Source organism: Camarhynchus parvulus, chromosome 4A (assembly GCF_901933205.1).
Source record: "Camarhynchus parvulus chromosome 4A, STF_HiC, whole genome shotgun sequence".
NCBI classification, from domain to species: Eukaryota; Metazoa; Chordata; class Aves; order Passeriformes; family Thraupidae; genus Camarhynchus; species Camarhynchus parvulus.
Window position 1 is genome coordinate 7,367,194 of NC_044600.1, and position 22,629 is coordinate 7,389,822.

Consider the following 22,629-nt stretch of genomic DNA (forward strand, 5'->3'; position numbering starts at 1 on the left):
TTATTAACTTGAGTCTAATTAAGCCTAGAAAGTACTTGCAGTGTAGGTTTAACGAGTGTTGTTTTTTCTAAATTGAAATAATTCGATCTGTGAATCAAACAGCCTCTGTGCCCCATCCCCTGCTGCTGATGACAGCCTCTTCCCACACTTCTTCCTTGGTAGCATTGTTTCCATTGTTTCCAGCTCCAGTAGGTTTCAGTTACTGATCAGTGTAATTGCAATAACACACCAATAATGAAAGAGGAATTTAAGCTTCCTTTTTTTGTAGTTGAAGGCTCTTCTCCTACGAAAGCTTGAAATCTTAATAGCAGTCACACAGGCAACATCCCGCGCCTGTCAAATGTTTGCAGAAGTGGACGCTCCTACTTTAGGAAGATAAAGGGCTGGATTTTGGGAACTCGGAAACAGCCCAGTCCTGTCAGGCGGCAATGGTACAGCTAATATTAGAATGGGAGACTCTAGAGACAGCTTAACATTTTAGTGGATGCCAAGGAAGCCTTCAACTGGAATGCATTGAAAGTTGTTTGTTGTATAACACGAGTTGCTGGAGTCAGAGTAATTCGAGTTGCCTTTGGTCTGGTGGAAAACTACAGCTGTGAGCAATGAGTTAATTTTTTCCGTGTGTGTGTGTGTGTGTGTGGCTTAGGTTTCCCTGTCGGGTTTGCTCTTAGTTCTGTAGGGTCTGAATCCATGGAGGAGCGGCTCCGAGCCAGCCGTTTGTCTCCAGAGCCATCGCAGGAGCAGCCCCGCGCTGGGCATGGTTTGATGGAACACCTTGGAAAGGCCGAGCTGGACCCCGGCATGTAACACAGCCACCAGCTGCTCTTCCTGCCTCAACGTTTCCTACAGAAAAGGGATGGGCTAGTTAATGTTAATTTAAAACAAATAATATGGTAGAGCAGAGTATTCCCCGGTATTCCGGGAGGGCTCGCGCGGCGCAGCCCCCGCCGCTGTGGAGTCGGGGCTGGCCCTGAGGGTCCTGGGGCTGCGGCGCCCACCGCGGCGCTATGAAACGGGCTCTGCTATTGGTCGGCTGCCCGCGGCTGCCGCTGCAACGGCGAGCGCCGTTGGCCGGCGCCGCCTCCCATGCGCAGCGCGGCGCGGGCAGTGCCCCCGTGCCCGCAATGGCCGCCGGCGCCGCTCCGCGCCCGCTCGCCCGCCCGAGCGGGGTCGCAGGCTCCTGGCTGATTCTATTTCTCTTTTTCCTGCAGGTTGCTGAAAAGTGCCTTTCCTGAAGCCACCGCTGCTTGGATTTCTGTCTAGGGCTGCCTCTCTCTGCCCCTCGCCCCCCTCTCTGTTTAATTCGGCGTTGCTTGCAGTCCGTGCCCTGACGGCGGCTCCTCCGGCCTTGCCCTTTTTTTTTTTTTTTTTTTTTTTTTTGCTCCCCATTTACACGCAGTTTGCTCAGCCATTTTATTTTTTTCCTTCCCCCGACTATGTAGCAAATATTTAAAAGAAAAGAAAGAGGAAAAAAAAATCAGACATCCTTTTGCCTGTTTTGATGCTCGTGAACCATAATTTTTAGAAGCAAGAAATAGAAGGAAAAAAAAATACAAACCCGAAGTTTTCTCCCCAAGGACCGAGACCATTCCACAAACTGAAGTGCTGCCAGCAGCATATGCTTTTTGCAAGAATAATTGAAACCATTAACTGGAGAGCACAGAATTCTTTTGAAAGTCTGCCAGTTATTTGCAAGTAACTTTGGCAGTGGCACAAAATATAACACTTGTATTTTAACTTCTACAATTGCACTTTTAGGAGCTGGCCTCTAATTTGATTTTCAGTTGTTCTGATAAGATTTCTATTTTATGATTGGCTTTATGTTTAATTCTTGTTTAAAGAAACACGATTTGACTTAAATGAAAACCTAAGTGCTGATGAATAGGAGTTTTACCAAAGCAACAAGTTAGTTATTTCTTCACGTTTAACTTGAATTCACTTTTTTACCCTTTTTTAAAAAAAAAAGAAGAAAAAAGAAGATCAGCAGTAAACATTACCCTGAGGAAGGGTACGATTGCTTGCATTTTAATTTTTGTTTTTTAATATGGCTGTAAACGTGTCCCTGGTTCGTGATACAAAATGGCTGACGTTAGAAGTGTGTCGAGAGTTTCAGAGAGGGACTTGTTCTCGGTCTGATGCAGAGTGCAAGTTCGCCCATCCGTCACGGAGTTGCCATGTGGAAAATGGTCGAGTTATTGCCTGCTTTGACTCCCTAAAGGTGAGGACTGTAACGCGTGCATTGCCTAAGCTGCCTTGTTTTTCTTTCCCTTCGCAGTGGCTCAGGCAGGGGTGTGGGATGTGCAGAACAGCTGTTTGTTGCTCTGTGTCTGCAGGGAGGATGCTGCTCCTGAAATCTAGGCTGAGTCTGACTTGGGGTGCCATTGCCTGTAGTGCCAGGCATTGCAGGGAGAGAGGATTTTATCCAGGGCGTTTTTGAGTGGTAGCTCAGGTCTGATACAGCTGTCCCTGAAGCAGAGAACACAGGTTGTGGGCAGCAAATGAAATAAGAGGAGTAGAGAGAACTGAAATCCAGTTTTGAGTGTCCCGATCACGTCAGCTGTGCATTTGGTGCAGGGATCTGAAATGTGTTTTTAATGAGCAAAAATGAAAGCAGCATTTTAAGTTAATGAATCAGCTTTACATGTATTTCCTGGAGACAGAGTTGCAAATGCACTTTAAGGTTGTCCTGTAGATGAGGACCAGCCGAAATGTTTGGACAACAACATTTCCAGAAATGGTCATTGGGGAAGTGCTTTCTGCTTGGGACACACGAACTCAGTGGCTTTGCCAGGCCTGTTGGAGCTATGGCTGAGCCTTGAGGTTGGTGCTTATCCTTGCAGAGTTGAATTTGGAGGCAGTAAATAGCTCTTGGTTGCTTGTCCATGTTGGAGTTCCAGGGATGACTTTCAAAAATACCAAAGACCTGGACTGTGAGTCAGGGAGAGGAGTGGAGGAGCTCACAGGAGGGGGATGTGGGCATCTCTTTCTGGCCTCGCTTCACCATGGCTCTTGGGAAAGGAAGATCCACTTTTTCTTTTTTTTTCTTTTCCCCAAATGTATGACTCCTCAAAAGTATTTTTTACTCTAAGACTATATGGATAACTGATAGCAGATGAGAATTCGTGACATTGTGTTTAATGTTTTGACCAAAGTAATCAACCTGTTAAAATTTCTAGAAAGAGTCTGGAAAATTTTATAATCTTATAAGTTTTCTCTTGAACTTCAACTATTGCTTGAAAATATTTGACTTTATTTTTATGAACATAATGAGTAACAGAACTGGTAGAGTTATATATGCAGAGGTTCAGACCAGGACTGGATCTGGACTAACACTGGTTTACCCATTTTGTTCCTGTTAGTGGCTTCTTCATGTTTTCATTTCTGTTCTCTTTTCCCAAGAAGCTCAAGTTTTCTGTTTGCATTCAGTTTTCTCTTTTTTAATCTGATTATGTGAAATGACTCTTGAGTTATACAGTGACTTTCAAATGTTCATTTACATTGCTGGTTTGCTGACAGTGAGAGGCAAATATCGTTTTTTTGAAGGGGGGAAAAATTGTGTTCTTTATGCCATTGAAACTTTTGAATTGTAGCCAGTGGCAGTGCAGACACTTTTAATGAAGAGATTAATGTGTTCATATTTTACAGTGTATATTTGTGAATGGAAAGGAGGGCTGTCACACTGTGCAGGATAGTTTTGTTCCCCTTGCTGTTGGTTTGCAGCATCCTGGGGAGATGTCCCTGTGCAGCCACCCAGCTTGGCTGGGCTCTGAGCTGTGCTGTCACCCCGTATGTGACACTTGCCCATGGGTGCTGAGTGCAGTTCCGGCAGCACACCCAGCTGTGCCAGCCCCTCTCTGCACAGCAGGACCAAGTCCATGGGCAGCTGGGGTTCAAATCCCACCCACTGGAATGAGCAAACACTTCCCCCACTTCAGCAGTGGGGATGGGATGGGGAACACCATGTTAAGAAAACAACAAAAAAAACTCAGGGAAAGGAGCAGAATGTGATCTTCTACAGCTCAGAGTGTTTCCTGTGTAACTGGCTGTTAAATGACCTGCTGGTTGCAGTTTCCTCACGACACAGTAGCAGATGCCCAGTATGTGCTGGTTGAATGGCCTGAATTTTCCAGAGAATAGGTTTTTTGGGCTTGGGAAAGCCTCATGGAGGGCTGACAGCTCTGTCTATGGGAAGTACTTGAGGAGAGGTCTGACTTATGCAGAGCACTTTGGCCAAAGGTGATGGGGCTGTTTCTGCACCCCTCTTTGCAGACAAGACAGTGGGTCTTGGAGCACTTCCTTCAGCCCCATGGATCCAGCAGCTCTCAGGACAGAGCCCTGTTTCCCTGTGCCCTGGAGGGCTGTGGTCCCCAGTGCTACAGCCTGAGTGTGTGCATGTCTAATGCCATGAATTTCCCAGTGGAAATAACTCCCCTGGGGACCAAACCCTCAAACAATGGTCATTCTGTTCCTGGGCCAGAGCTGGGCTTGCAAAGCACTGTTTGCAGTGGTCTTAAGGGGTTCAGGGCTGTAAGGGTAGCCACCCTTACCGGTCACCAGCGAGGTGTTACATTCTCAGACCATTTAAGAGGCTTTTTGTGCCCATCCTGAGGATGGTTTTGTGCCCAGCAGCTGTGGAACACCGACCCTCTCTCCTGTGCAGGGCTCAATGGCTGCTTAGTGTTCTCTTGTCTTTTCACGCCCTGCATTAGCAGAACATCTGTGTTGCTTTATGGGAGGCAGGATATAGGATGCTTGTGGCTAATAAGTTTTCCCGTTGTCTTGCAGCCGCCCAGGGCTTTGTTCAGACGTTGCTTATCTGCATCCATTGTGTGCTGCTGTTGCTTGTTTTTTTTCTCGCACAGACCTCTTAAGCTTGAACAATGCCTTCATACAGGAACTTCTGATAACCCAGCAAACAATGGTTTCACCTCACTGGTCAGGTCATGCGCAGCATCCAGGGCTTACTGAATTGCCCTTTTTTCTCCTTTTTCCTTAATCTCCAATAGCAGTTCCATGCCTGTTGCAGTGGAAAAAGCAGTGATGCTTCCAGAAGCAGTCAGAGTGCCTCAGTGTAGGTTGTTTCACGGGTAACTAACTGTGTGCTACCTGTAATCTTGTGAAGAACACACAGGACTCATTGAATTAATGGGGGCCCTCACTGATACTCAGGTGGGGGTCACCAGAACATGCTCTGCAGGAACGGTGTGTGTTGTGCAATGCTTTGGTTGTGAAATATCTGGTCTTGATCAGGTTGAGAGTGCTAGGCTGGATCTTGCTGTCCTGAGCTGTGTTTCTTCAAAGGGGGAGTTTGCACATTTGTAGGCAGCAGAAGGAACCTTTCTCAAGCAGATTGATACAAAACTTAAAAATAGTTCCTTGCAAGAAGCTGCTATTTGAATCAGATGCCAAGAGAGCTCTCACTCTACTCATGCATCCCTCCTTGTTATTCTGGAAGCAGTGTTCTCTGAATTAATTTGTGTGAATGGCAGGAGAGTCTGCACTGCTTGATTGCAGGGCAATCCAGAGGCCCAAGAGCTGCCTCTGCTGGGCCACCCTGCTTCCAGAAGTGACCACGAGGGCTGCTGGTCAGTGGCCAGTGCTCTCTGGTACCTCCTAGGCAGGTCCTGTGGCACCTCAGAGATGTTCTGAGCAAAGGAGAGGAATGTCATGTCATCCCTGTGAACTGGGGTGGCCTCTGGGTTCATTCATTGCCTCTCTCCCAGGCTGAGTGTGCACCGTCCATGCAGAGCCAGTGCTTTTTGTAAGGACTGGGACATGCTTTGCTGGCTCATGGCAATTCCTACAAAGGTTTGTTTTGGCACTTTGGTGGGCTGCTCATCAAGTCATTAACTTTCCTATTCAGGCTGGATCAGGGGAGCAGGATATGAGCTTGTCTGACTCTTAGTTCCTGGCCAGCAGTCATTGGTTGTGTTTTCAGTTTCTGGTGTTGTCAGGAAGGAAAAAAAAGCATCATCTTTGGTCACTAATGGAGCAGAGAGCTGAGAGATGGGGCATTAGGAGATGGTGACATTATATAAAAATGTGTAGGTAATGCACATCAGGTGTTCACAGAGGCTTTGATTTATACTGCTCACAGTTTGGGTATCTGTGCTGAGGACTTGAGGTTTAAAAAAATTTACAAATGCAGCTTTGTGAGGTGTGAGCTGGGGCTTTTTGCTGTTGAGGGGTTTTTGAATTTTCTTTTTGAATTTTAATGTGAATTGAAGCTTCAGGGAGCATTTTGAGGTGAAAATAGTGGGGTGAAAAATTTCAGTAATATGAATTTTGACTTTGGGAGGTGTAATGTGAAAAACACTGTTAAACTATTGCATGTTTCAAGCAGTACTCAATAAAAAAAAGGTGAAAAGTTTTCTCTGAACAGGCATAAAAAGAAGTTAAAAGTAGTTTTGTCTAAATTGTCTATTTTCTAAAAGAAGTGTTATTCTCGTAATAATATTCAAAATCCCAAGGCAATCTGAAAAGTTCATACTGCTTGGGCAATGGATGTACTATATGATCTTGAAACCGATGTACCTGAGGCTGTTCCTCACAGTTTTCATGCTAATTTGTACCTGGTTTATGCTGACTTGACTAGAATTATTTCTGACTTACTGGTTGGCAATCAAATCTATTTCTTTTTAGATTTAAATAAACTCCAAATTAAGAAACAACTAAAAACACCCACTAAACTTAGCATATGGTTACACTTTTAGAGAGGAAGAAGAAAGCAAACAAAGCCATAGTGATAATTTTGGAGACATTCCGACTCCATGTCTCAGCTCAGTGTGATGGAGATGTAAATATTCCACAAGAACAGTGTTGAGCCAAGTCACCTGTGTGACAAAATCCACTTTTCCTTGGTCATTAAGCCACTTACCTGTGTGGCAACAGCAGATTTGCAGCAGCTTTCTGTCCACTCTGGGTGCTGGTGTGTCTTACAGCATGTCATCAGTGCTTTTTAAAACTACTGTTTAAATCAAACAACTTAAAGTGGGGGAAAATGTATTTAGACTCAATTTTATGTATAAAAGCTGTTAATACTGTATTTCTCTGTCTTTTTCTCTTGATTTCTATATTTCTCTTTGTATTTCTCTCTGAAGTAAATTGGTATTTCAAGGAGAACAGGAAAGCTTGTGGGGGAAAAATAATTTAGGCATGATCCCTTCTCATCTATGGGTTATAACAAGCTCCACATTTTCACAGTTTAATTTAACTGGCACACTTGCTGTCTATACTCTCTCTAGTGTCTTCAGAAGTTTTTGGCACATCTCTGGGATGGAGAGCACTGATGGAGAAGCTCACCTGGCTCTACCTGTGCTGAGCATCTCCCAGGCCTGCCCCATTGTCTGCGCTGCAGATTCTCTGTGGGGTTAAGGCTGGTTACATGAAGATGATGTGTGACCTCCCTAGGTGTGTTCAGCTTTCCAGGGAAAGGATACACCTTCTTCCTTTAATCTGCCTAGCTGATCTTTCTGTGGGACAGATGACTGTGCGCAGCATGTTTGATTTGTTTAGTGTTATCCATGCTTCCTCCGATGGCCCAGTAGTCACATTTCATTTATCTGTGACTTTTTGACAGCTGATCCATGGCAGATGAGCACTGGTGGGTTTTGCAGTCATGGTTTGGAAGGTTGCTGCTCTGAGCTGTCCCCTTGCTGCTCTGTTGCAGCAGTGGTTGCTGCCACTGTGGCAGGGTTAGGAGGAGGACAAAGAGCCTTAGGCACTGAATACAAAATCCAGCAGCTGGAATTCCCTCGGTCCTGCTCTCTGCAGAGCTGCTGGGTGATGAACTCGTGTAACTGGAGCAGGCTGGTGTTACCTGGTGACTGTGCTGCAAGGACAGCAATAGACAGGGAGATGCAGGAAGGTCTTATTCATTGCCAGCCATTTGCAAAGGCGTAAGACAGAGTCCTTGACAAGAATTCTTGTCTGTGCTCTAAAGCAAGGAAGTGATCTTTGAGGTGTGTTATGGAGAGTGAAGAGGTTGGCCTTATCTCTGCCAGGTCTTTCTGTGTCTGAGCAGCCTCAGCAGGGAGCACTACCTTGGCCTTTACATTTACAAGGACATGGGCTTTTTGAAACTTGGTGTTGTCCATGGTGACATGGCAAGAAAGATGAGATATATGTAGGTTTCCTGGTGCATAGTCTAGTTCTGGTGCTACCCTGGAGGGATGCTCTCTTTCAGCTCATTGCTCATATTCCTGCAGAGGGTGGATATTTGGTGATTGGGTATTTGCTGTGCAGTAGGTGGAGAGCACCATCTGTGCCCCAGACCTCCTGACCCCACATTTCTCCTGAGGGCTTGCCCACACAGGAGCAGATGCCTTTGCTGTTGCCTGTGTGTGAGTGCCAGTCTCATGTGTGATGTTTCTGGGACAGGTTCAAGAGGCTGGCAGAGGTGTAGGCACAGGCTGGTAAGTTGGGAAGCTCTCCCAGTGCAAGGGGCAAGGACAGGAACACCGTCCTTGTCCATCTTCTTACAGCTGATTAATTGATTGCAGCTTTTCCTTTGGCCTCAGACTGATGTGCTTTTCCCCTTGTATGTGTTGGAAAGCAGAGCTATGCCCACAAACTGCTCCTGAGACCACAATTTGTAGGCCAGCCTCTTCAGGGAGATGGGCCAAGCAAATTCAGCACTGGGGTTTTGCTGCCAGCCTCGCCTCTCCCTTCCTCACCAGCCAGCCCTGGCAATGCAGGGCCTCTGCTCCTGCCTGCAGCTCATGTTGCCTTGTTCTTTTCCCTGTGGTGTGAGCAAGCCACCATCCTCAAAGGGTAAAGCCAGCAGCATTTACATTATTAATATTAGCCAAGAGTAACCCTGGGTTTCTGGTTGGGAAGATGATGGTAAAGTGCTGACTGCTGCTCACACTTGCCTAAAAAAGCAGGAGAGGAATTCTTTTGGGATGTTGACTCTAAACCCTTCTGAGCTTCTGTGTGTGCTTTAGCAGATACATTTTGAAACCTTTTATGGGCATATTGCAATGTTCCACTGGCCCTGGCATGCCACCTCCTGCTCCTGAGGCTTGCTTTCCTGTTTGAAGAGCAAAGCCCTCCAGACCAAGGTTCTGGTTCTGCAAAATACTTAAGCCTGATTTTAAGTGCTGTAGAGTTCCTGCGGGCAGCAGAGAGCTCCTTGTGCTGGAGTGAGCTGTTGCATCAAGTTTTGAGTGTCGGAAGTAGTCATCTCAGCCAGTCCATAAAGGGGGAGAGCTCTTTGCTCTGCCACCTTTGGCTTTTGGGAGTTTCTCTACATGCACACCTTGAGTTTGCAGTCTTGACAAGCCTGCTGGGATCTGCCACCACAAGCTCCATGCCTGTGACCCAGCACAACTGCAGGGGGATGCTCTGTGAGCCCCAGGGTCTTCCTCTGCACAGGGAGGAGGGAGATGAGGTGCTGGGCCCAGATAGCAAGTGCTGGCTCTGCCTGCTGTGAGTCAGAAGTTGGCCAAGGGAGCACGAAAAGGATGCGTGTGTGTGTGTACAGTGAGCTCTGGCACCTCAAATGGTGCTATGTTGCAAAATGTGGCACTGCCAAATTCTTCTAGGGAAGAAGTTCAAACATTACATTTTCCAGCCCTGATGTGTAGCAGTAGCTAACACTGGGATTGAAATAGAAGCACCAAACCTACCGGCCTCTGTGCCTGGACAGAGTCTGGGGCAAAGAAGATGCTTGGCTGTGAAACTACCTAGGGACTTCTCATGCTCCTGATTGCATTAGGCCACCAAAATGAGCTGGGGGGAAGGTGGTGAAAGATGCCTTCAAGGGGAGTGACTGAAGGAGCATGTGGAGTTGGCGGATTTCCTCGGTGGCATAGCATCAGTTTGATGTAATCCCTTAGCTGACAATAGCTTTCTGCCACTTGGTTCACCCTTCTGAAGGAGGGTGCAGTAACATGCTTTTATGTAATTGAGCTGTTTAGAAGCTTTAAAACAAATATAAACAAGATGTGCCAGGCTTTTTGGAGGGCCCATCGCCTGACATCTCCCACAGAGCATTTCAATAAGTGGTTAGATTTCCAAGAGAGGAGCTGAGCTCTTTGAAATTCTGCCCCTATAAGTACTGTTTTGCTGGTATTAAAATAAATGCTTTGAAGACCTTGGGTGAATGTTGCCCCATACAGGCACAGTTTTACTTCTGGCTTATTAATACTGTTTTATTGCTGTTCATAAAACAGCAGGGACCCAGGCACTGACCCCCTTCCTCACCCCTTATAGTCCTTGTGCCATGTCTGATGACAGTCTTTTGATTAGAGGAAAGACCAAGGATTTGGAAAACCACCTTTCAGAGCCTTGTGATGATGCAAACTGCTTCAAGGTGTTGTAATGTCGGTCTCTGTGCCTAATTGCACTTTTTGACCTCACAGGAGCAGTACAAAAAAAATGTCTTCAAAGGCTGAGTGTAGCTGAGCTGCTGTAATAGCAAGACTCTGGGTGTTTTAGACAGGTGTCCTGACTGAGTAAGCATTTCAAACCCTGGCTCCTTCCAGAGGAATAGCTATCAAAGATGCTTAGTTCTGTAATCTTGCCTGCCTGTTAGGAAAGCCCCCAGTTCTGTAATGGCAGTGAAAATATTCAGCTTAACCATAGCTAATGTGTTAGGATAGTAAAATCTTTCTGCCGTCCACACAGCAGAAAGTACATGGCACAAAAGGAATGCTGATCTCTCGGGAGCCCTGGGTTTTGCATCTGGCTCTCTGAATGTCTGGTTAGTGTTTGGCCTGGGTTTAGGATTGCAGTGACATGGTTTCTTGATGTCTCCACTGTCAGAAGAGCTGGATACTGGAGTCAGGGATTATTAAGCACTAACTCTGTGTTTTTACCTCCTCTGTCTGAAGCCAGCACGTGGGAATGGCTCGAGGCTGTTCCCTGCGTGCTTCAGCTCCAAGCTGGAAAGCTGAGTCCTGGAGGTGCCTTTCTGCAACATTTAGCTTAAAGCTGCGATGAAGAAGCATATTCCTGAGAGGGCACAATTGGCTTGCTGGGACAGGAGCATACTCGAATCAAGCAATTCCCCAAGTTTGTAGTGAAATGTTACAGCAGATGGCCTGCTTACAATGTGGGATATTATTAGAACCATGATCAGTGCTAATAAGGTCATTGGTGGTGGGGGAGGAGGTCAGTGTCTGACCTTGTTTGGAAGGTGGCAGCCTGTGCTCTGGGGAGAAGTTTTCCTCTTGCAGCAGTGGAATGTGAATGTTTAAAACAAGCTACTTTGTTTATTAGTATGGCTGCACAGTGGAGAGAAGAGACCCACCACTCACTCCAGCATAACTGCTGCAGGGGTGCTTCTGGCCCCCACCCCTTGCTGAGGTAGGTGCACAGAGCACCATTAAAAATAGAGGCAAATTCTGCTTAATTCTGGGAATGGGAACCAGGAGCAGTTTAGCTAGTGCTCCAGAATGGGTATCGTATCACAATGCATTGCCCAGGTGACTGCTGAGTGGTCTGTGTTTTATCTTGCCTCTGGCTCTGCATTAGCACAGCACTAACTTTCAGCTGTTCTCCTACACTGGTGTCAGAAAAAGACCCAAAACAACCACTACAGATAAGAGTGCTGAAATCCAGTTGAGTTGCATGAGTGATGTCCACATCTCTGCCCAGCAGTACCCACACCAGGTTCTGATGGGGATTTACTCCAATAGGCTGAAACGTGGTGCTTTAACTCTGTCTCATCACTTCTTCTTTGCCTTAGGAACTCTGGGTGCTGTGATCAGCTCTGGGTGCATAGTGAGGGGAGACACCTCTCAAACAGAGGGGCGTTTGGGAAAGTGTGGAGTATCTGGGGGTTCAGAGGTGGCCAGGCAGCACCAATACAGTGGAGCTGCAGCCTGTGTGCCTGAGACTGTGGCTGTCATGACGCTGCTTCCCTAAGTCCCTGTTATCCACAGGGGCATGGCTGGTGCTGGGAACAGTCACACGGAGATTAGGTCCTTAAAGAGCCCTGCTTCAGCTGAGCACAGTTTGAATACAAAACCTCAGTGTGTAATCCCAACGGTATTGGCTGATCCCACTGGTCTATGTCTCTTCCTCTTGCTGTCCATTCCTAAAGGATCAGAGCATGGGTAAGGCTTGCAGCCATTATGTGCTCTTGATCCCAAATGGTTGGTTTGTGCAGTGTTGTGCTGCGTGCAGTGCTTGGGCTCTGCTCCCAGAGTCCCTTCCACGTGATGCTGCAGATAGCAAACCCAGGATGAGCTTGCCAGGAGAAAGCTAGAGCCTCATGGGGTTGGACATTTCAGCCCATGCTGTAGCACTTTAGTGCTCAGGGTCCCAAGGAGTTGAAAGCCAGACATAGAAATGAGCCTTTAAGGAGGGCTTGGAAGATCATCCAGGCATGGCAGAGATAATGGTGTTTTAGGTCAGCTGTACGAAGGAAAGCTCTTTCCTCCCTGTGAGGGAATTTTGTTTCATAAACCAGTGGACTTTCAAGACAGTTGTTTTTGGAGGGAATGTTGCTCCTTCCCAAACATTGTAGGGGAAGATGTTAAAAGATGCCCCTGTTTATGCAGAAACCCTCCCAAATCTTGCTCCGATGGTCCAAGACTTGCAGCCTTATTCTAATGCCCTGCTTCTTCTTTCTGCTCTGTTTCCTCCTCCCCTCTGGGCCTATTTGTCCCCAAGCCATAGTGCAGCTCCCCTGTCCTCTTTGTCCCTGTTGTAGTGTCTGCAGGGATTGTACAAGGCAGCCTGACAAGTCTCTTGCACTCCTCTCCTGTTGCTTCAGCAGTCATTTTTATTTCTCAGTGCATCTGGTGCCCTTGCAGATGAAGATGTAATCATGGTTTCCTCCCTGCAGACTTTGACTCCCTGCTGTGTCAATCCTGTTGCCTGTAAAACCTCAGTGATGTGCTGCAGGGTGGGAGCTGGAGCAAGGCAGGCAGGCTGAGTGACTCTGGTGCTTGAAGCTGGAAAGCCGTCAGGGCTGATAAAAGCAAGGCAGGGATGTCTGAAACCTCTGAGCTGCAAGGGACGACCTCAAGGGAGGGAGGTGGGGGTGACTCTGGGGAGGAGCCATGCAGCTGCCCAAGCCACTTTCCCATAGGACTGGGGAGCTTGGGGATGTGGCAGGGACCCCGGCCACCCATCACTGCCAGCTCTGTCAGCATCTGCTGGCATGTCACGGCAGGGCGTGGATTTCCCCGCACAGCCCACTTCACTCCTGTCACCAGAGCCCACTCAAACTGCTCTGCACCATCCTCGGGAGAGGGGAGGGGGAAATCCCTTGGGGGGTGGGAGACAAATGGACAGGATCACTTTTACCTAGTGATGCAGAGGTGGGACAAGGCAGGCTGCTGGGAGGAAGGAGCTTGGAGGCATCAAAGGCATGACGGCTGCACCAGCTCAGGACAGAGCAGCTGGAATGCAGTCTGGGTGTTGCTGAGGCTTCCCCTGGCTGCCTGGGGTTTTTCCACCAAGTCTGGTGTATTTAGACTGAAAACTCTTCAGGCTGGGACTGTCTCATTTTGTGTTTGAGTAGTAATTGGAGCAGGACCCTGAGCTGTAGCATTGATGAGTATTTGTATTCCCACAGCCAGAAATCCCCTGCTGCGGCCTTGTGCGATAAAGCACAGATTGAATTAAGAGGATTTTCATTGTTGTTTTGTGTTTCTCTGCATGGGTTTTTGAAGAGTCCACAGTAATATAAAATCTTTAGAAGTCTTTACTTGGAATAGAGCTCACATTAGGTAGGACAAAAACACTACTCAAAACTGTTTTTTTTCCCGTTTTGATTGTGCTAATTCTTGGAGAATGATTTTAAGCATCCTTTCAGTCCTTAGCCCAATCAGGGGAAAAGTGTTAGCACTTTTCTTACTTTGTGGCCTGTATCAGAGGCACTTGAAGAGAAGTTTGTTCAGGGGTTTCTGCCGGGGCCCTATCTGAAGTCCATCTATCTTGGTTTAAACCAGTTAGAGCGTTTTTTCAGCAGTGTTGAAGTGTTTGCTTACGTAGGCACTGGTCCTGCTGCATTCCAGACTTGCTAATGACCCTGGAGCTTCTTTGCAGCTACTCGTCTCACGTGGCGGAGAGACTGCAGATGTCCTCAAGAAAGGTCACTCTTCCTTGCAGAAAAAATCTCTCCAATCCCTCCCAGCCCCATCTATATGGGTCCATCCCACCTAAAAACAAATGAACATTTGCATTGCAGCTGACTCATCCTGACTGTGCCCGGTGAGGGCAGTGAAAGGTCTTTTTCTTGCTACCCTTTTAGGGAGGGATTGTGCTGCATCTGAAGATATCTCTTGTCAGTAGCAAAAGCAAAATACGTGAGATCAGGTGTCTGCTGCCTAAAGAAGTCATGTTAAGATTGCTTTCTAATAGAAAGCAGCCTTCAAAAGGTAAGCCTTGCACACCTCCTCATCTACGAAAGGTTGGGCATCTCAGGCAGTCTGTACTGCACTTGGTGAACAGGACAAGGATAAGCAGCTCAGGGCAGGAGTTTGGAAAGCAGAGCAGCAATACAGGAAGGACAGAAAAACCCCATGGTAATTTGATCAGTTTGCTTTTGTGCCTCAAGTCTGAATAAGCAAGCACATCCACATGGATATGCTTTAGTTGCTTCTGCCTCCCCCAGCTTTTCTCTTCTGCTCTCAAACCTAAGTGAGTGAATCTGGAGGTTATTAAAAACATGAACTCCAAAGCACCAAGTAAATGGAAGGAAAGCCCTGATCAGTTCCATTCTTGTTGGTCAGCTGGGACAGATGGATGGACAGACACACATGTATGCCCACGCAGGACACATTCCTTTCTTAGCTGTTCTGGCACTTAGACCAGTGCTGCAGAGGAGAATTTAGGTCAGACCAAAAGTTGCATCCCGCAGGAGTAAATGAATACATCCACCTAACTAGGCATACAACCTTTTCAGTGTCCTGTCCTACAGCTCTTGTTACACAGAAGGGAACAGATCCCAGTGGCTACATGGAATTCATCTCTCAGCAGCTGAAATCAAGGTTTCTGCAAAATGCATTATCAGTTAATACCCATTCCTGGCGTCACATGGAGAAAGCAGACCACTCTTGCTAGATTTTGGGGTCTTTGGGCTGTATGTCAGTGTAGAGACCTACAGACCCCAAATTTTGGCTATCTAGGTCAGTATGGAATGCAGGGTAAGCAGAAAGCCCCCTTGAGCTGTGTGGTTTGCAGCATCTGTGTTGGCTTACTGTTCCTTGCCGGGCTTTGTTAGTTTGTAACATGGATCTGCTTTGGCTGAGTGAGGTTAGGAGTGTGAATCTGCACAGACCTCACGAGACTGCATAACAGACTGTGAGAACCAGGATCTGTGAGCAGTGTTGTAATTAGAACAGGTAGAAGTTTTGCTCTGGCCAAGGTTGTTGTAATAAATCCATTGTATATTAGCAGGTTTTCAGATGTTGGCACAGAATTGGGCATCGTGTTCATTAAAGCTGGCTGCTGGTGTGGCACTTGTGACTAGTGCATGGGAACTGCACCTAAATATGTCTCACTAATTGCAGTTTTATCCCAGAATTGTCTCTGCCAAACTCTCCTTTTGCCCACAGAGATGTCAGTGTATTATCTTTGGCATTGTGAGCCCATCATGTTTGCCTCTGTGGAAAAAGGTCTGTCCTGTTGCCACCACAGCTTGCTATCCTTCTCCATGGGCTCAGCTCCTAGCAAACATTTACAATGCCTTAACCTTCCTTTCACTAGAGATGGTAGCAAATACTGGTCACATATCTGCTTTCTAGTGCCAGGTGCTTTTTAAAGAGCACTTCTGAAGGTGTTTTTTAAGAGAAAAAGCCCCTCTGTGACTTAAATGTGCATATGTTACTGGCTGTAATAAACAACTCACTAAATAGATCAGTCTGCAAAAGCTGACTGGGGTGGAATATTTGCCTAGGGCAAGGCAGGCTTTCTTTTTATTTTTGCTTGTTTTTTTCCTTTTTTCTCTTTCTTCCTTTCTCTTCAAGCCTTTCTACCTCCTAGATGGAGAGTTGTGATTCAATGTCACTTGGCCTGAATGTCCTCTTTGGAAGCCAAGGTCCATGTGAGATGTGTGGTCCTTGCCTGCTGTGCCTAGCAGGCTGCAGGACCTCTCTTAAAGGTACTTTTTGTATCTGCACCTTTAATCCTTTGACCAACAGCAAGTTCATTATACCGTGGGCATGAAATCTGAGGCCTGGCATGGATCAGAAAGCTTTGGGGTCCTTTCTTGGAGCTGCATGGAGTTGGTGGCACACAGTCAGCCCTTTTCTGTGGCTTGGTAGCTTCTCTGCAAAGCCAGAGCAGAGGGGAAAAGTGCTGCTGTGCACAAAAATGCCTGGCACGTGTAGCTGAAACAGGAGCACGAGGACAAAGCTTGGTCTTTGGTGAACTGAGCCATAGCCTGAGAAAGCAACTGGGGACATCAGTGGGACATCAGGGTGAAGAGCAGGGCAAGCTGGCTTTGCTCTGTGCCGTGGGGCAAAATCCTAGCCAAGAGCAGAAAGGTGTCCTGTGCCTTGGAACATCAGACCCTTGGCTCTGACAGATACCAGGGAGCAAATCCTGTGGTGGCAACTGAGGCCATCACCCTCCTGTGCTGCTGCATCTGCTGTTGCCCTTCACTCACCTCCTTTGTTGGCTTAAGCTATTGCACAGAGGGACTGTCATGTCATGTTCTGACATATCTTGGTTTTTCCACCTGAAGTGTGGAAAGCCAGAGTGGCAGAGCCCAGCCACATCCTTCCCTGCTCAGGGAATGGTTGTATTCTGCCAAATTCTTAGAAAAACCCAACCAAACATAGCCACCTCCATATCTTTTTATTTGCAATTTCATTTTGCTTTCTGAATCACAGTGAGAATGAGGTTTTCTGAGCATGACTTTGCCCTCTGCAGGACAGGAGGGAGGGTTTGGGTCAGACACTTAGTTATCAATCTCTGCTCTTCCCTATTTGCCTTTTCCCTTGTGTAAACTTGAGCCATGAGGCTGCCAAAGGTGGTCACATGTCCGATATTTGTATTCATGAACACAGTACTTTAACATTTATTCTCCTGGGCTTTGATGTACTTTGCCTGGTTCTGTCTACGTGTGGTTTGCCTGCTGCAACTGTAATATTCAACAGACGCTGTAGGTAGAGGAATGTCAGAAGCATCAACTTTCCATATGACCTTGACAGATTCAGCTGGTGAAAGTTATAGAATTGGATTATGGGATTTACAATGAAAAGATGGTTTAAGGGACAAGAGAAACTGCACTTGCTGTTTTCAAATGCTGGCCTGGTATAATAGTAATCAGGAGGGACACAATTGAGGATGGAAGGTAGAAGACATATGTGAAGTTTAATTTTGTTTGTTTTTCTTTGGGGTTTTGTGGTGGTTTTTTTTTTTTTTTTTTTTTAATACAGCACTTGTGCAGTATTGTTCCAGGGAGCTGGCGTGGGCTTTTTTTGTAATTTATTATAGAAGAAAAATCAATGACTTGCCAGTGTTTCTATCTTCCAGGTAGAATTGATTTTTTTTTTTACTTAGAAATAGTCCCACATTGAAACCCACAGGAATATTAACTTTGGTGGATGTCACCTCCTCCACATCCTGCTCTGTACCTGCAGTGATCCCAGGGCTAAACATGCTCCTAAACGTGCTGTCTTTACTGGACACTAAATGCCTCCTTTTGTAATTGTTATCGATCATTTCCTTCAGTAGCTCTGTGACCAGGCAGGTCTGTAAAGACCTTGGAGAGAGCCTGTTCTTGATACTGTGTTAAAGAAGCCTATTTAATTGTGCTTTTTAACATTCCTGAACCTAGGAGAGTAGTGGAATAATACTTGGAAGACATTAAAAATGCTCAGTTCAGAACTCTATATGATGATAATTCTACTCTGTTTAAACCTAATTTCAAATATGTGGTGGTAACAGACTGATATGGTTCACAAACATGGCATAATCAAAATGTATTGGTGGATACAAAAGAAAAGGGCTTGATGGAGTCTTTATTCCTGTCTTTTGTGGCATGAGATTGCTGTTATTGGAAGTAGTAATCTCTCAGATAAACATGTTTTTCTGCTCTGTGGCTCTACAGCTCAAAAAACATACTTTGACAGTGCCATACTCTTTTAATATATATTTCTTGGGCTTGGTAAACACTGTCCATTGCTTGGAGCAAGCTAAATGTTCCACAAACCAAAAACATTAAAATCAATACACTTTTTTCATTGAGCATAACAGAGCGTGCCATTGGCCTCAAAGAAGAGAGCTTGGCAGGGGAACAGAGGTGGAAAGAGTTGTCAAGATGTAAAAATATAATGAAGGAGCTACAGGGCTTTTCCCCAGCAAAATAACTGCTCTGAGTTTTTAAGAACCTTCAAGTATAACAAACAGCTTGGAATGAAAATCCTGCGTGAGAGCAGGAGGACAGCCATGACCTCTTTGTGCTGTCCTGGGGAAACTCAGTGGAACATTGCTGTATTCAGCAATGTGCAAAACTTCACTCACAGCAGCTCTCAGCTTCCCTAATTGCCAGGTGAATAAGGATTTGGGAATTTAGGCTAGTGCCTGTGGCTGCTTAGAATCTACTGGAATGCAGTAGTTGCATGTCCCCCCTGTTCCTAATTAAAATATATTTTTAAATGTCAGGGTGATAGTACTTGAGCTCTGTGGTAACAAGGCATCGTTTCTTTCTGGAGCTGGATTTGCTTGCCGAGGTCAGTGGTTTGAAGTGATTGGCAATGGCTGTGAGTGGCTGTCACCAGTTAAGGTGCTACCAAAAAGGGAGATGAGGACATAGAAATGCTGCTTTGTTTTTGTCTCCTGCTCTGCTTTGAGCTATGTAACAAAAACAAGCTTGACAAGCATTTTGAGGCTGCAGATTTTAAAGCGAGTCCCAGATAAGCATGTTTGAGTTCCTGCAGAGCACATCTGATTTTGCAACCCCCCTGTCCAAGTGCTCTGCACTTTTATACAGACTATTTGAAAGGACTGGCATGTGCAGTAGGGCTTGGCCATGCTGTGCATCTGTTTGTTCCCAGCATTTGCACCTGATCACTCTCTTACCCTGGTGCGAGGGAAGCACTGTGATGTGCTCAGGGTACATCTTTAATATCCTGGTGAAATTGTTCAGCTGCTAAACTGTTTGTGCCATGTGATGGGAAATGTGTCCCCTGCTTGGGCAAAGTGCTGCTATCCCTTATGTGCCTTTAGGTGGTGACCTGTGCAACTCTGCAATAAGTAGATCACCAAAGCCCTGTCAGCTTCGCCATGTGCCACAGGGTTGGTCATCGTGTGTTGGTGGCAAGGAGCAGCTTTCCAGTCCTGTGATGGGAGAGAACCTTCAAGCACAGCACATCCCCCTGAGCCAGTGGCACACAACACAGCCCCTACAGCTTGGTTTGTGTCTGTGGTAGAGGTTGTCTTTCACGGACAAAGGCTGGAATGACAAACAGATGGAAGTGTTATGGCTCTTTAGCAGTGTTTGTTCAGCATTCTCCTCAGCTGGCTGTTGGCAGCTTTATTTCTGGACTTGAATACCTTTTGTAGAAATTATGCTGGATTTTTTTACCTTGTGTGTCCTTCTTTCCATCTTCCCTGCAAAGCAAAAATATCCCAGCAGAACAGTCACAGGGGGAGGCTGAAGAGCAGCGTCAGTGTCTTAGAGCCAGGGATTGTTTTCATTCCTTGTGCATTTTTCTAACTCCCTGGACACAGAGCTAGAGCCTACCTGGACTGTGAAGTGATTGTGTTTCACTGAACTGTTGCAGAGGGATATAATGTTTTAGGTTTTTTAAGCTCAAACATTGATTGGCTTCCCAAGGCTCTGCCCCACAGCTGTAGGCAGAGGAAAACTGGGTAGACTGGGACTATGCAAAGTGTACCAGCCTCCCTTCAGTGAGGTGAACACAGAATGTCTGCTTGGTGTGCTCTGAGGGTTTTCAAGCTGCTTTGTGCTTGTATGTGCCACTGAGCTTTGCTTTGAGCTCTCAGTTCAGAAGGCCCCAAAACTCTTGTTGTAGCTGCCAAATGTCACCTGCTTTCATTTGGAATCATGCAAAACATCAAGGTTCATTCATTCAGTCAAGATCAAGTCTAGGCTTGCTCAGAAAGGGCTTGACCTAACATTCATTGAAGCCATGAAATTCAGTTGCTGTTTTAGTGACAAGCTGGGGCTGCCTTGAGAGTGCTGGGAACATTGGTAGCCCTGGGAGCTTGTGATAACTATTCTCATTTTTCCACTGAAGCTGTGTGGAAAGGCAGGTCTGACTCTTGTCCTCTGTATCCTGACAAAAGACATGTCCCTGTTCACCTCAGCAGCCCTGGGTCAGAGCTGACATGCTGCTGCTGCAGCTCAGAGCATCGTTCAGAACCGCACAAAATCTGCAAACGATTCTCCAGTGACTGCAGGGGAGCTGAGATGGGCCAAAATAACACCTGGGCAGTTTTTAGCATTTTTCTTCTCATCTGCGCAGGCTCAGGGAGGTGGCTCTTTATACTCAGAGGTGGGAATTTCAGTGTCAGGCAAAACTCACCCTAGAGATATTGTAAAACTGTGGTTTGTGCTTTTCATGGGCTGTTTGACTTCTATTTCCAGCAAATTCTGTATTCATGAACTGTACTCTTTCCTGGCTAGAACATGAATTTCACAGGGTCTGTATCATCCATAGCTGGAAACCACCAGATTAACCTTAACTCTAGCATTTTTATTCACACACATTGAAATTGAAGCTTCTGTATGGTAGGAAGTCTGTGTTGCTTCCCTTGCCTTGGAGGCTGATTGCCATCTGGTAATGCTAACTAGAAGATACATTTTGCTTTTTCTTTCCAGCTATGATCTGTTCACAGCAGGATCCTCACCATAACAGCAGTCTCTGGGCTCTCTGTAAATGGGTGTTACACCTGCATTTGAAAAATGTCAGCAGCCAGCTGTGCTGTATTTTTTATTGCTGTTACAAGTAACTTTGGACCACCAGCTTCTTTGTACCCAATACTGTCTAAGCAGGGCTGCTGGTGTAGGAGGGATGCAGAGCACAGACTATCCAGAATCCCAACATCTGTCCCAAAAGGAGCAGAAAAAGCAGTAGAACTGGAAAGCCTTTGTGCTGGGTTATTTCAGAGAGGGAGAATGAAGTGCTGGCATTAGGTTTGGGAGTCTTTGATGCAGCACAAATCCACTTCCAAACAAGACAGGGAACAAAGCATAGGATAAATTTTTATGTGACTACCCACAACAGCTTGGAAAACTGAGTTCAGTGGTAGTCTGGAAGGATGTGCTTGACAGGACTGCTCAGTTTTGTTTTGTTCTGATGGCTTGAATGATGGAATAGAGAGAGTATGCTTGTTAAATTGGTAGTGTGCTTTGAGCTGGGAGGAACTACAGACACTCTTTAGAGAACCAGGTGTGGAGTTGCAGATAGTCTTGACAGGTTGGAAAAGTAATCCATAAAAAGGTGAGTGAGTTCAATAAAAGCAGTATGAAATACAGAGTTGGAGTGAATCAGCTGCCTCATACAGGGAGCAGCGTAGCTGGGTCTGGAGTAGTTCTGGGAAAGGCTTGTTGAGAGTGAATCAAAGAGTGTTACATTGTTAGTAGGAAAGAAAATGCCATGCAGGGATGTAAAAGCAGCAGTGTCATCTGCAGGACTTGGGAAAAAAATCTGTGTACCTGTATAGCACTGGTCATGGGTTAGGTGGAGCACAGTGCAGGTGCCCACAGCAGCAGGGACTGGGGGAGTAGCCTGGGGGAAAAACTGGGAGACTGTGCAGGGAGACTTGGAAGAGGATGGTTTGCATAGTCTGGAGCTGAGAGCAGGGAAGGGGAGTAGATGTGACAACAGCCTTTAAGTATGGGCCCTTCCTCAAGGAGGAAAGGAATAATTCCTGTTCTGGCCTAAATCAAAAGTTTTAGGTTTCTGTTGCAAGTGGAGCAAAACTGCAGTTGAAAATCAGCTGTGAGGAGACTGATGTGTTGGAGTCCTGTGTCTGGGAAATACACAAGTAATGGGAACAAAGCAAATAGGTGATCTGTGTGGGCAATGGGGAGATATATCACTTCACTATATCCTTCTAGACCTGGATTTTAGGATGCTTGTAGGGGGGTCTAACAGCCTTCCATGAGAACATATTCAAGGAGTGCTTTCTACATCATTTCCCTTTAAAACTTCTCTGTGAAAGTGAGCTGCTCCAACACTGCTAGGAGGAAAGAAAGCATTGCTCTTCAGCAGAAGTTACCTGATGTATTGGCCAGGGTCAATGTTCAAGGGAGGTTGTGAGGTTGCAGTTCTCACTGATTCAGTTGCCAGCATAATTTCTGAAATTCCATTAGCCTGTAGAAAGGACTTGCAGATAAAGGTGTGTTCATGGCTGGCTTTGAACTGCAGCGAGTGACAGCTGGGCTGCATGAACACCTATCTGAGACATAACACTTGCTAATGATCAGACTGACTTGTCAGCTCCAGCCTCCTTTGTTTTCCAGTTGAAAACATGCTATTTCCATGCTATTTGATGTTTGCCAGTGGAAGGTGTTTGATCCAGCAGTGAGATGGACAGCTATCTCCCTTTCTCCAGCACAGCTCTCTACCTGTGTGGAAAGAGGAGTGTGGTGCAGCATTGGAGGTGGCAGGATGAGCCACTCAATCCAGCCAGCATGCCACTTGCTCAGCCCTGGAGCAGGTTGCTTAGGGACAAACTGCAGTGAGCAGTTGA

At 46.3% G+C, this 22,629-nt stretch overlaps 1 protein-coding gene across 6 annotated transcripts in view; it reads left to right on the forward strand.

Moving 5' to 3' along the window:
* MBNL3 (muscleblind like splicing regulator 3) overlaps positions 1-22,629 on the forward strand; it is a 91,869-nt gene that overhangs the window by 31,114 nt on the left and 38,126 nt on the right. For all 6 annotated transcript variants that reach the window (XR_004061466.1, XR_004061467.1, XM_030967982.1 and 3 more), the window contains exon 2: positions 1,212-2,218. Coding sequence is in view for 4 of the 6 variants with exons in the window: in XM_030967982.1 (XP_030823842.1) it covers positions 2,045-2,218 (174 nt within the window). In the remaining 2 variants the exon portion in view is untranslated. The remainder of the gene's footprint in view (positions 1-1,211; positions 2,219-22,629) is intronic.